General features: G+C 36.2%; 1 protein-coding gene across 1 annotated transcript in view; it reads left to right on the top strand.

Moving 5' to 3' along the window:
- Positions 1-14,346, top strand: part of LOC127630079 (calsyntenin-2-like) — a 94,112-nt gene that overhangs the window by 56,805 nt on the left and 22,961 nt on the right. Inside the window, exons 4-8 of the mRNA XM_052107489.1 lie at positions 252-460; positions 546-695; positions 7,806-7,991; positions 8,544-8,801; positions 9,390-9,511. Coding sequence (XP_051963449.1) covers positions 252-460; positions 546-695; positions 7,806-7,991; positions 8,544-8,801; positions 9,390-9,511 — 925 coding nt within the window. The remainder of the gene's footprint in view (positions 1-251; positions 461-545; positions 696-7,805; positions 7,992-8,543; positions 8,802-9,389; positions 9,512-14,346) is intronic.

Genomic DNA, 14,346 nt, shown 5'->3' with positions numbered 1-14,346 from the left:
CCGAGACCAAATTATTTAAATGCTGTTATCAACATTCAATTCATAGCTCTATACTCTCTGTACTATTACAGTTTTCTCATTTGTTTGTATTTATTTTTAATTGTTCTATAAATAATTTTAAAATGAATCATCTGAGACAAAGTTGACTCTTAAATCAAACAATCAAGACCTCTATTAAGTCACCTGAGTATTAAAAGTGCAACCTTCGAACACAGCAATTTTCCTCTTAGAAATGTCGCTCTCTGTCCTAGGGCTTTGGTGCACGTCCAGGTGGGAGATGAGAACGAGTTCTCCCCTGTATTTGGTCAGTCGGAGTATCATGGCTCTGTGATGGAGGGTGAAGTGTCTGACAGTATTCTGCAGGTGCAGGCATCAGACCGTGACTGTTCTCCTCAGTACAGCCAGATTTGCAACTACCAGATCATCACTGAGGACACGCCCTTCGCAGTAGGCCGCAACGGTTAGCACGCTCAGACAAACCCACATACAGTACAAATAGAATGCACACTTTGCTATAATCTGTGATTAAACGTGTTTGTGTGCAGGTAACATCAGGAACACAGAGAGTCTGAGCTTTGATAAGAAGCCACATTATGAAATCCGAGTTATTGCGTATGACTGCGGACAGAAGAGAGCGGCGAAGGAGGCTGTGGTGCACATCCATGTAAAACCCATTTGCAAGCCTGGATGGCGAGGTAAGGGTTTAAATATGCATTAGTCAATGACATTGTGTATATCAGTGTTGGGAAAACTATCGATATGATAAGTGTGGGTGAGAAACAGATCAATATTTAAGTCGTTTTTTTACTATTAATCACTTTCACTTTCAATTCCACATTCTTCGTATTCTTCGTGCATATCGCCACATACTGAGCATTTATAGTATTTATATACTTTATAGTAAAAAAGGGCTTAGAATTGTATCTGTTTCTCACCCACACCTATCATTTCTCTTCTGAAGACATGGATTAAACCACTGGAGTAGAATGAATTACTTTTATGCTGCTTTTATGTGCTTTTTCAAGTTTCAAACTTTTGGACCCTGTTGACTTGCATCGTACTGTATGCATGGACCTATAGAGTTGAGATTTTCTTCTAAAAATCTTTGTGTTTAGCAGAAGAAAGAAAGACATACATAGCTGGGATGGCATGAGAGCGAGTAAATGATGAGGGAATGTTCATTTTTGGGTGAACTATTCAGCCAAACCTTACACGTAGGAGCGGTGGACTAAACCGTTTGATTATCAACATCATGTGTCTTTTTCATCTCGTATTTATCGTTGACATAATCAGTAATTTTGTTGATAAGGTTTACATTGTTGTCAGTGTAGAAATGAGATCCAGATTCAAGATTTTAACAATGCATCATAATGGAGGTTTGGGTAAACATTTTGTCTAGAGGGCAAGCTAAAGAGTAATCCCTATCAGTGTGGAGTAGAATATACAGTGACATATTTGGGATAGTAAATACAACCGTTTCCTCTGATCCATGGCACAATCCCCATCAAAAACCAAATTTAGCTGAATTGCATACACATAAACACAAGGGCATTTTCTGTGCCTTTGAATTTCCTGTCACTTTCTATACATCTTTTTTTTCCCCTAGAAGCAATTTTTGTTTGCTTTTAAACTCAATATAGCTTTGACCCCCTCCTTCCACTGTCCCCGTCACTCTGTCTTTCTCTGTCCCGTTCTCTTTGCTGCAGGTTTGTGTTTTTTTCACAGTCTTTGCTTTTGATTACTCCGTGAGTTTTATATTAAAATGAACACATACACACACACACACACACACACACACACACTTATATAATAGCCAGCATGATGCATTATGTGGTTCTCTGAAAGCAGCGGGTATTCCTTTTACTGCTGCTGGAGTTCAGGGCCGTGGTACCTGGCGGGTTGCGACTCAGAATTGCGTTGCAGGTCTGTTCTGATAGGGTCGGGGACAGCAGGGAAAACCCAATGCTAAATGCAAATAATAAAATCCAACTAACCACATAACATAAGTTGGGCAAAGTTTAAAAGGTAGGAGAAAATGTTAGCCAAATCTGTTGTTATTGTCCTCAAAGATCTTGCATCCAATCAAACTCTACAGCATTTCGGAGCAAATTCTTCTGTGACTTGGTGAAAACTAGCCAAATTAGGCAGATGCCAAGATGGACAGGAAGCATGACATGCCCACATCTTTAAAAACCATGAACAAAACTATGCAAAGAAAACAAATAATCCCAGACTGCTTTAAACACAGTCACTTGCAAAGAGGATTAACACGTTTTTTTGTTCGGTGAATTATTGGCTGCCAAGTATAAGAATCCATTGTAATTCAAGTGAACCGAACTTGCAAGTGTCCCATTCAGTCAATGTCAGAATAATAATTTAGCATATTGTTTGGGCTCATGCAGTTCAATGTTTGATTTTAAGGGGATTTTTGTATAGGCAAATGTTTGTAAGCAAACGTTTTGTTTAATGTGGTTCTGTGTATGGTCTCTTGAGGCTGCTTAATGCAATTGTGCACTATAGTATGTGCAAAAACATTTACATTTACAATTATGCATTTGGCAGACGCTTTTATCCAAAGCGACTTACAGTGCACTTATTACAGGGACAATCCCCCCAGAGCAACCTGGAGTTAAGTGCACAATGGTGGTGGTCGTGGGGATCGAACCAGCGACCTTCTGATTAACAGTTATGTGCTTTAGACCACTACATCACCACCACAAACTTTACCATTGCCATGCAAAGCTAAGGACTAGTGTACATTTTGATAAAGAGCAAAGCCCATTCGACTTTAGAGTTTGGTTTGTTTGCCTGATTTAAAAGCCGATTTGGGACACACGAATTGTATTGTTTTGTTGCACAACTTTGATGTGTCTCTGATGCGTCACACACTGATTGTCCCTCAGGTTAGTTTAAAAAAACAACAAGAATCTTATACTAAGGACACGTCCTTTTGTAGCATCCCTTTTACACACACACCCACTCACAAACACTTGCATGGCTTCAGGCCAGTTTTTCCAGTCCACTGAATGAAGACGACAGCTTGAGTGGAGCCCATTTTTCACATTTGACATTTGACAAAAGTACACAATTGGATATACAGAGATGGATATTCAATGTCCACACACACGTTCAAAATTCTGTCATTACTTTAGAGTCCCTCCATGCATCAAATAACTATTCCAGCTTCTTAACTTCTTTTACCCTACAGCTCATTTAAGTTGTTTGTGTGTTAGCTAATATTTTTGTGGTCTGTGTGGGAATATAAATATACTACATAATTCATTGTTACATACTGGCCACCTTTTTATTAAAAATGTTGCAGATAAATTCACATTAACTATCCACTGGCTATGGAATTCATTAAACAGAATAAAGTTCTGTTAAATGGAATATCTCGCTAGACACACAAAGTGCTCAGGGTAGCAAACCTCACAATTTAATTAAATTACAACCTGAAATAAATCATAATAATAAAAACATAGGGGATGATGAAGCTAAGTTGTTTTTGCAGTTATGCTATAATGATTGGAGCAGTATTTTAAAAGTCTTTGTACTTTTGTAATTTTCATAGCCATTCTGAACACATACATTCATTACAATAAAGTGCAGTATTTCACAAAGTTAAAAGCACTTAGTTATTAGTGCTTTTGGCCTAGGCAAGCATCAGTATTATTGCTGCTTACATGTTTGTCACAGTACTTGTCAAAACACGAGCAGTAATATTAGGGATGCTTGTAGTACCAGAGTACTTTTTGTAGTAATAGAAAGTGCACACAATCTTTAAACTTCCTCTAGCACAACACATCTTGAGTTCTCTTTGAAGGTTATTTAAAATGCAGGTAATGTCTCAAACATGTTTTGGGGAAATTGAGTTGTGTTGAAGTCTGACAAAGATTGTGACCTCAATATCTCTCCATTTTCCAGCTCACTGATGTAAGCTGTTATGTTTTCCTGTCATTGTTCCTTCTGTTACAAATATTTAGTTAACTTATCAAAACATTTCCTAACATCCTTCCTTCCTTCTTTCCTAACATCCTTCCTTCTTTCCTTCCTTCCTTTCTTTCTTCTTTCCTTCCTTCCTTCTTTCCTTCCTTCTTTCCTACCTTCCTTCTTTCCTTCCTTCTTTTTTTCCTTCCTTCTTTCCTAACATCCTTCCTTCCTTCTTTCCTAACATCCTTCCTTCTTTCCTTCCTTTCTTTCTTCTTTCCTTCCTTCCTTCTTTCCTTCCTTCTTTTTTTCCTTCCTTCTTTCCTAACATCCTTCCTTCTTTCCTTCCTTCCTTCTTTCCTAACATCCTTCCTTCTTTCTTTCCTTCTTTATTTATTTTTCTTTCCTTCCTCCCTTCATTCCTTCCTTCATTATCCTTCCTTCCTTTTTTGCCTAATTTGTCTTTTTCCTACCTTCTGTCTGTCTTCTTTCCTTCCTTTTTCTTCATTCCGTCCTTCTTCCTTACTACGTTCCTTTTTACTTCCTTCTTTCTTTCTTTTTCCTTTCTTTCTTCCTTTCTTCCTTCCTTATCCTTCCTTCCTTTGCCTACTTCTTCCCTTCATTTTTCCTTCTTTATTTTCTTTTCCATCCATCCTTCCTTCCTTATCCTTCCTTCCTTATTTGCATACTTTTTTCCTTCCTTCCTTCCATCTTTCCATCCTACCTTTTTCTTCATTCATTCCTTCCTTCTTTCCTTCCTACTTTCTTTTTATTATTTTCCTTCCTTATACTTCCTTTTTTCTTTCTTTCTTCCCTCCATCCTTCCTTAATTCTTTCCTTTTTTCCTTCATTTGTTCCTTATCCTTCCTTCTTTTCTTCCTATTTTCCTTCCTTATCCTTTCTTCCTTCCTTTTTTCTTCCATTCCTCTCTTCCTTCATTCTGTCTTTCTTCTTCCTCCCTTCCTTTTTCCTTCCTTTCTTCCTTCTTTCCTTCCTTCTTTTTTTCCTTCTTTATTTCTTTTTCCTTCATTCCTTCATTATCCTTCCTTCCTTTTTTGCCTAATTTGTCTTTTTCCTACCTTCTGTCTGTCTTCTCCCCTTCCTTTTTTCTTCATTCCGTCCTTCTTCCTTGCTACGTTCCTTTTTACTTCCTTCTTTATTTCTTTTTCCTTTCTTTCTTCCTTTCTTCCTTCTTTGCCTACTTCTTCCCTTCATTTTTCCTTCTTTATTTTCTTTTCCATCATCCTTCCTTCCTTATCCTTCCTTTTTTCTTTCTTTCTTCCTTCCTTCCTTCATTCTTTCCTTTTTCCTACCTTCCTTCTTTCCTTCCTTCTTTTTTTCCTTCCTTCTTTCCTAACATCCTTCCTTCCTTCTTTCCTAACATCCTTCCTTCTTTCCTTCCTTTCTTTCTTCTTTCCTTCCTTCCTTCTTTCCTTCCTTCTTTTTTTCCTTCCTTCTTTCCTAACATCCTTCCTTCTTTCCTTCCTTCCTTCTTTCCTAACATCCTTCCTTCTTTCTTTCCTTCTTTATTTATTTTTCTTTCCTTCCTCCCTTCATTCCTTCCTTCATTATCCTTCCTTCCTTTTTTGCCTAATTTGTCTTTTTCCTACCTTCTGTCTGTCTTCTTTCCTTCCTTTTTTCTTCATTCCGTCCTTCTTCCTTACTACGTTCCTTTTTACTTCCTTCTTTCTTTCTTTTTCCTTTCTTTCTTCCTTTCTTCCTTCCTTATCCTTCCTTCCTTTGCCTACTTCTTCCCTTCATTTTTCCTTCTTTATTTTCTTTTCCATCCATCCTTCCTTCCTTATCCTTCCTTCCTTATTTGCATACTTTTTTCCTTATCCTTCATTCCATCTTTCCATCCTACCTTTTTCTTCATTCATTCCTTCCTTCTTTCCTTCCTACTTTCTTTTTATTATTTTCCTTCCTTATACTTCCTTTTTTCTTTCTTTCTTCCCTCCATCCTTCCTTAATTCTTTCCTTTTTCCTTCATTTGTTCCTTATCCTTCCTTCTTTTCTTCCTATTTTCCTTCCTTATCCTTTCTTCCTTCCTTTTTTCTTCCATTCCTCTCTTCCTTCATTCTGTCTTTCTTCTTCCTCCCTTCCTTTTTTCCTTCCTTTCTTCCTTCTTTCCTTCCTTCTTTTTTTCCTTCTTTATTTCTTTTTCCTTCATTCCTTCATTATCCTTCCTTCCTTTTTTGCCTAATTTGTCTTTTTCCTACCTTCTGTCTGTCTTCTCCCTTCCTTTTTTCTTCATTCCGTCCTTCTTCCTTGCTACGTTCCTTTTTACTTCCTTCTTTATTTCTTTTTCCTTTCTTTCTTCCTTTCTTCCTTCTTTGCCTACTTCTTCCCTTCATTTTTCCTTCTTTATTTTCTTTTCCATCATCCTTCCTTCCTTATCCTTCCTTTTTTCTTTCTTTCTTCCTTCCTTCCTTCATTCTTTCCTTTTTCCTACCTTCCTTCTTTCCTTCCTTCTTTTTTCCTTCCTTCTTTCCTAACATCCTTCCTTCCTTCTTTCCTAACATCCTTCCTTCTTTCCTTCCTTTCTTTCTTCTTTCCTTCCTTCCTTCTTTCCTTCCTTCTTTTTTCCTTCCTTCTTTCCTAACATCCTTCCTTCTTTCCTTCCTTCCTTCTTTCTTAACATCCTTCCTTCTTTCTTTCCTTCTTTATTTATTTTTCTTTCCTTCCTCCCTTCATTCCTTCCTTCATTATCCTTCCTTCCTTTTTTGCCTAATTTGTCTTTTTCCTACCTTCTGTCTGTCTTCTTTCCTTCCTTTTTTCTTCATTCCGTCCTTCTTCCTTACTACGTTCCTTTTTACTTCCTTCTTTCTTTCTTTTCCTTTCTTTCTTCCTTTCTTCCTTCCTTATCCTTCCTTCCTTTGCCTACTTCTTCCCTTCATTTTTCCTTCTTTATTTTCTTTTCCATCCATCCTTCCTTCCTTATCCTTCCTTCCTTATTTGCATACTTTTTTCCTTCCTTCCTTCCATCTTTCCATCCTACCTTTTTCTTCATTCATTCCTTCCTTCTTTCCTTCCTACTTTCTTTTTATTATTTTCCTTCCTTATACTTCCTTTTTCTTTCTTTCTTCCCTCCATCCTTCCTTAATTCTTTCCTTTTTTCCTTCATTTGTTCCTTATCCTTCCTTCTTTTCTTCCTATTTTCCTTCCTTATCCTTTCTTCCTTCCTTTTTTCTTCCATTCCTCTCTTCCTTCATTCTGTCTTTCTTCTTCCTCCCTTCCTTTTTTCCTTCCTTTCTTCCTTCTTTCCTTCCTTCTTTTTTCCTTCTTTATTTCTTTTTCCTTCATTCCTTCATTATCCTTCCTTCCTTTTTGCCTAATTTGTCTTTTTCCTACCTTCTGTCTGTCTTCTCCCCTTCCTTTTTTCTTCATTCCGTCCTTCTTCCTTGCTACGTTCCTTTTTACTTCCTTCTTTATTTCTTTTTCCTTTCTTTCTTCCTTTCTTCCTTCTTTGCCTACTTCTTCCCTTCATTTTTCCTTCTTTATTTTCTTTTCCATCATCCTTCCTTCCTTATCCTTCCTTTTTTCTTTCTTTCTTCCTTCCTTCCTTCATTCTTTCCTTTTTCCTTCATTTGTTCCTTATCCTTCCTTCTTTTCTTCCCACTTTCCTTCCTTATCCTTTCTTCCTTCCTTTTTTCTTCCATTCCTCTCTTCCTTCATTCTGTCTTTCTTCTTCCTCCCTTCCTTTTTTCCTCCCTTCCTTCTGTCTTTATTCCTTCCTTCATCCCTCCCTCCTTTTTCTTTCTTTCTTTCTTTTTTCTTTTCTTCCATCCTTTCTTTCTTTCTTTCTTTCTTTCTTTCTTTCTTTCTTTCTTTCTTTCTTTCTTTCTTTCTTTCTTTCTTTCTTTCCTGTATCTGTATAGGCTGGAACAAGCGTGTTGACTATGAACCAGGTACGGGCAGTAAATTGTTATTTTCCAAGATGCACCTGGAGACCTGTGATGGATCTGTGTCCTGGATTAGGATCACAGTGGAACTGGATACCAGTCATGTTGGAAAGGGTTGCAACAGAGAGATGCACTCTGAGAAGTCATTACAGAATCTCTGCGGTATGATTAACAATTATTTCTTCCGTTGCACATTTCCTCATTTTTCCTGGATTGGTTTAATTACAAAATATGCCTCAGGGCTAGATTAGTCATACAAATCCTCCACCAATGTTCTAGAATAGGTATGGGTCTCAGTGAAGGCCCATTATCAGTGTAATTTTGTCTACGACTGAGTTTAATTCAGACTTAATAAATATCAGAGAGAGATTGTCTTCAGTTAATGACATGGCTAATTATTGGTAACATAGTGATTTACAAGTACAATTTTTTGCATAGCTGATACTTTAGACACACATTCTAATCAAACATTCTTGAAATGTACAGTATAGTATCACTGAGCTATACATGCAAACGCTCAGATGTTTGAATTTGGTCCCATTACTAACTTTCAAAAAGTGAATTTACAGATTTACTGCACTAATCCAACTCAGGTTCAGACCAAGTAGTCAAAAAATATATATATTTTTTTATTAAAACCTCAAACTAAACAACTTTGAACTGATTTTGGAAAGATACTTTCTGAACTGTCTGGTTACTATCAAAACATTCCAGGAGCTTCATCAGACACCACAGACCTTCTCCCCGCCCCAAGCTCAGTTTTTAATTGGACGGCAACTCTTGTAATGGATGGCGGTCAGGACAGTGACCTCATATACCAGTTTTATGGTCGTCAAGCTGCCAAGATTCCAGACTGGGTCGTCCCGCAAAATCTAATGGATCAGTTCACCATAGCAACGTGGATGAAGCACGGACCAAGTCCTGGACAGAGAGCGGAGAAAGAAACGCTTCTCTGCAACTCTGACAAAACCGGTAAGAGAGGGATCTAAGGTGTTAGAGGAGAGATGTGATGAGAAACCTGCAGAAATTACCAGCATTTGTTTGGTTTTGGACACTGTAAGAAAAACAAATAACAAATGAGATCTCTTTAATATATCAAATGTTTCTCCTACAGCAATCTGCAGAATCTCCTGTTTCTCAGATGTTTCTCCTGAGAAATAAAACCTTGTAATCTCATGTGTCTCCTCTATAGGATCTAAACAATGTCTCAAACTGTGCTCAGATTTTTCAGGATACCAAATGTCATCTGCAATCATAGTCAGAGATCTCAATATGAATTCAAGCCTTTATTTTATTAACTTTTTACTCTTTCTGTATGTCAACAGTTGCCTCATTTGTGTCTATTCAAATTTCTATTTGCCGACCTCTTCTTCTTACATTACCTGTCCTCTCCTATCTGGATCTCTTTATAGATTAATACACACCAAACGGTCCATCTTCTTTCCCCCAAGTTCAATTTACCGATATTATCTTGTATGTCAAGAGGTAATTGTGTTCTCCGTCTGTCTCTTGACCTTTCTGTACTCTCTTTGTGTCTCTTTCTTTCTGTCTGTCTCTCAGAGATGAACAGACACCATTACTCTTTGTATGTGCATAACTGCAGACTGGTGTTCCTGTTGAGAACAGATTACACGCAGACCGACACCTTCAGACCGGCAGAATTCCACTGGAAATTAGAGCAGGTAAGTACAGTAAGTTTTCATTTAGCTTACAATTTTATACAAAAATATGGATATTTTATCCAAAACTCCAGTTAGATGTTCTGAAAACTCCAGTACACTTTTTTGGTAAGAGATTTTAGGACTTCAGGAACTTTAAGACTTCTCTTCAGATGAATTAGTTTGAATGAGGATCAAACAAATGTAGTAATTTGTTCTGTGAAAATAAGTAGGGATGTCCGGATCCCGTTATTGGTATCGGAATCAGGTCTGATACTGCACTCGTGTACTTGTACTCATGCTCGTAAAAATGCTCAGATACCAAAAAGCAATACCATCTGATGTACAAATGCCATTAGGAAAACATTTGTCCTAGTATGGTTAAAATGCAAAGGCTACAATTTAATATGACAAATATATAGTTTGCATGTGCTGTGCACTTTAAAGTGAATGTGTGAAGCTGTCTACTCATACACAGATACAATTAAATAGCAGCATTTTGCAGTTTAATAATCACACTGGCCCTGCGATTCAAGAGGGGCACATTGAGGGTAGAACAATCACTATAGTCATGCTATAAGATCGTGTCCAACCACATTTCCAATACAAATGATTTAAAAAGTGAGTTCCGAATTAATGTTATTTTTGAGCCACACACTTTTCAACCATCCAAAACTCTCATGGTGGATGGTCTTCAAAGGGAATAGTGCATAGGGTTGATGAATTGTGAATGCACACAGAGACACGTAGCAACCTGCTATTCCGGAGATGGGAAGCTACCATCAAAAACACAGAAATGGAAAGGGCTTCAAAATAAAAGCTTCTGCCAAAATAAAAGCTCCATTTCAATGGAAAAAGTTATGTAATATTCACTGTAATACTACTACTACTACTACTACTACTAATAATAATAATACTAATAAATCAATAATAATGATTTTTTTATTAAAGCAATATCTTGCATCTGTGATGTTATGCAGCACTTTAATTGACCAAAAATAACTCCAATGTTGTATTTTGGATTGTGGACTGTGAGGTTCTGTATAAGCACTTAATTTAATAAAAATAATGCACTGTTATGTTGCTCTATAAATATATTGTTCTATTTTCATTTGATTGACGTTTTAGAGAATTAAATCATTTAGACACATAAATAAGCTGTTGAATGTGAAATTCATAAAACAAAAAACAAAAACAGTTATCGTATCGGAGAGTCCCAAAAAAAGCAAGTATCGGTACTCATATTCATGACATCCCTAAAAATTAGTAATTTTCGTAGGATTTTTCTCAAGCAAACTCAAAAGAGCCCAAAAAGTTGTGCAAACTCTATAGCTGACCTTACAACTTTTATCTGACAAATATATTATCTCAAAGATTGACAGAAAGACAGGTAGTCAGTTAAAAAAGACATTACTGCACTTTTGATTACAAGAAAACATATGACAGCTTACAGGCACAAATGGCTCATATCACGTGTGTGTGTTCATTATAAGCTATTATTTTAGCACTCATTCTTTGGGATGATTCACATTGGACTCATAAATGATCTGTCATGCATGAAGAGAGATCATTTAGATTCAGGTCTCATACAGAGGTTTTCTAATCATGTAGTTGTGCAGTGTAATACTCACTAATACTCTGTTTAAACCAGCAGGGATAAAAGTGTCATTAAATCTACATTTTTTCTTCTTCTTTCACCCTCTCTCCATCTCATGTTAAAAACAGAAAAAAATAAGAAAGAAACTTTCTTAACTTTAGCTACAAGCAACCACTCACACACAGATTTGGGACTAAATTAACTACAAATAGCGTAGCTACTAACTATATGCTTATATATTTCTTAACAGTCTGGCTGTAGTTCAGCCGTTTTCAAAATTATGTAGTTTTTTCCAGTAACAAGCTACTTTTTTCAACAATGAAATTGAATTGTTAAAAATGAATCATTAAAGAACAAACAATTCACTGGTTCGATTCTCTGTGCAAAAGTCCCTGAACAACATTTTGATTCTGTTTTCATAGCAAAATATATAGTTAAACATTGCTGTTTATGACTGTCACTAGCATGGTTTTGGTTGTTGTTGGTGATGTATTTAGTGTAAATGTATCTGTTTTAAGTTTAACGGAGTGTAACCGTAATTGAGATTCATTCATCCCAAAACGTGCATGCTCCAATTGAAATATAATTTTTTACTGACAGTTCTATAGTTTTTAATAACTAAGTATGTAATTAGTTACTCTTTGCTTGCAGTTAGCAAGCTACGTTTTAAAAAAAAAAAGTGGTTTGACTCTTGATAAACTACTTTTAATTATAAGTAGCTTGTAGCTTGGCAAATTCCAGTTTTAAAGTAGCTTTTCCAAAACTTCTTCCACTTCATAAAAAACATTACTGATTAATTTCCTCTTAATAACAATCTTTATGAAATGTAACATTCTGTTATTTGTGTCGGTTGTGTTCTGTTTTAATCCACATGTCTGATGCAGGTTAAATAAATCTTTCATTGTGTACATTTATCAATAATTTTGTTGGTCAATAAATATGTGAATAATCATGAAAGTAAAAACTTCTTTAGAGTGAAGAAAAATATTAAGATTGAAATAGTGTGTGTGAATGAGTGTGTTTGTTTAGCTTTGTTTAAGTACAGTGATAAAATGAACAGGTTATTATCCAGTTACCAGCATTTAAAATAATGTTTTCACTCCGGAACAATTGAATTTTCCATTATGTTCTGCAAAAAGTATTGTTTATTTTCTTTTTTTGTTTTTGTTCCCTGAACCGTTTTAAGTTACTGATTAAACATTTGCATTTAAAAAAAAAATATATATAATATTTATATATATATATATAAATGTATTTTCTCCCCTTTTCGACCCAATTTGGAATGCCCAATTCCCAATGCGCTCCAAGTCCTCATGGTGGTATAGTGACTCTTCTCAATCCGGGTAAACAGGATAAATCTCAGTTGTATCCGCGTCTGAGACGTCAATTCATGTATCTTATCACGTGGCTTGTTGAGCGTGTTACCGCGGAGACTTCACGCTATTCTCCGCATCATCCACGAACAACTCACCAAAAACCTCACCGAGAGCCAGAACCACAATTTTGCGACCACAAGGTCGTTACCCCATGTGACTCTACCCTCCCTAGCCAATTTGGTTGCTTAGGAGACCTGACTGGAGTCACTCATCATGCCCTGGATTCAAACTCGTGACTCCAGTGGTGATAGAAACATAGGAAAATGTATTAAATGTACAGTTTTCTTGATTATATTATTGCCTTAGTGACATAAATGTTTCATTGCACCTCACAAAAACATAACTCATACTTGCAGTGGCTTTATGCTTATTTTGTGAAAAATAATGTGTTAAAGACTTGTTATAACTGAGCTATTACAATGTTATAACCACAGTAATATCAATAAATTAAGATAGTTCTTACATCAGAAGTGTTCAGAAACACATCTTGCCATGTTTGCAGTCAGTGTTGGGTGTTATCTAATTACAAAGTAATTAGTATGTGTAATCTAATTACTTCTTTAGTCAAAAAGTAGTGTTACACATTACAATATAAATTGGACCAACTTTCAGTTCAGCTGGGTTACACATATTTCTAAAATAATATTTATGTAGAACACATTGTCATGTGTACGTCTGTTTCTTTGACAGCTGAAGGGACAACAACAATGAATGAGGAAATATTGACATTATTTTGAATTCCAACTTTTTGCTCAACCAATTTTGGCCATTTTGACTTTTCTCATTTGCCTGGACAGTTTCCAGCCATAATGTGGCTGTTATTTAGAAACAAACTTCTCTGGAAATTGTACCTTCACAAAGGCTGGTAAATGGGTAATTCACATACATATGTCTGTTTAGTGATAAACAAGAATATCACAGTTACTGTTAAAGTGTTTGTCAGTGATTTCTTTTGTTTATGAACCCTCAACACAGCCTCTCTCTCTCTCTTTCTTTGATAAATTGCCTTGTCATTAAGTGGACTTTGGGTTAGTGTGGCTATAAGTCTTTTACCACCTCTATCGATTTAGTGTTGTACATTTACTGAACATATACAGACAAAATATCACTGTAAGTCGCTCTGCTCTCCAGAGATCCCCCTGTGTTTGTGTGTGTTCAGATTTTTAATAACATTTGGTTACATCAATTTTTCCATTCAATGTTTCTAAAAACAATATAATGTGTGCTAGATCTAAAATAACAGTAATGAGTACATTTAGAGTCAGAGAGAGCTGAACCCTGAACTCACAGAGAGAATATCAGTTGGTACTAATACACACCAACATTCACACCAACTGCTGCAGAAAATCAATGCTAGCCAGAGACACACAGAAAGAAGTAGAGATAGAGAAGAGAGGATGAAAGAAAGCAATGGAATACAAGATGAATATCAATAGGGTTTAAAAGTAAAATTTAAAGAGAAAGAAATCCATTTATTCATTATAAGAACCCAGGGAGATGTCCAGTGTGCACAGGGAGCACATAATTGAACCGAAGATAAAAGAAAGAGAGAGAGAGATGATAAAAATAAAAATTGGTTGGAATAGAATAAGACACTCATTCAATACTGACCGCATACAAACCTCGCTTTCTCTGTCAATGACTTCCTCTCATTCTAGGTGCATCTCACTAAACAAAAATATGATAAAAATGTTTTATCATAGTCCTATTTTGTAAGTCGCTTCGATTAAAAGCGTCTGCCAAATGAATAAATGGAAATGATGTATGTGTGTGTGTGTCTGTAAGGGTGACACCCCCCCTCCCAAAAAAACATTTTGGGCCACCATTTATGTTCTAGATAGATAGACAGACAGACAGACAGACAGACAGACGATGACGATAGACAG

The sequence above is a fragment of the Xyrauchen texanus genome, chromosome 36, assembly GCF_025860055.1.
Source record: "Xyrauchen texanus isolate HMW12.3.18 chromosome 36, RBS_HiC_50CHRs, whole genome shotgun sequence".
NCBI lineage: Eukaryota > Metazoa > Chordata > Actinopteri > Cypriniformes > Catostomidae > Xyrauchen > Xyrauchen texanus.
This window is presented reverse-complemented; position numbering and strand designations above follow the sequence as displayed.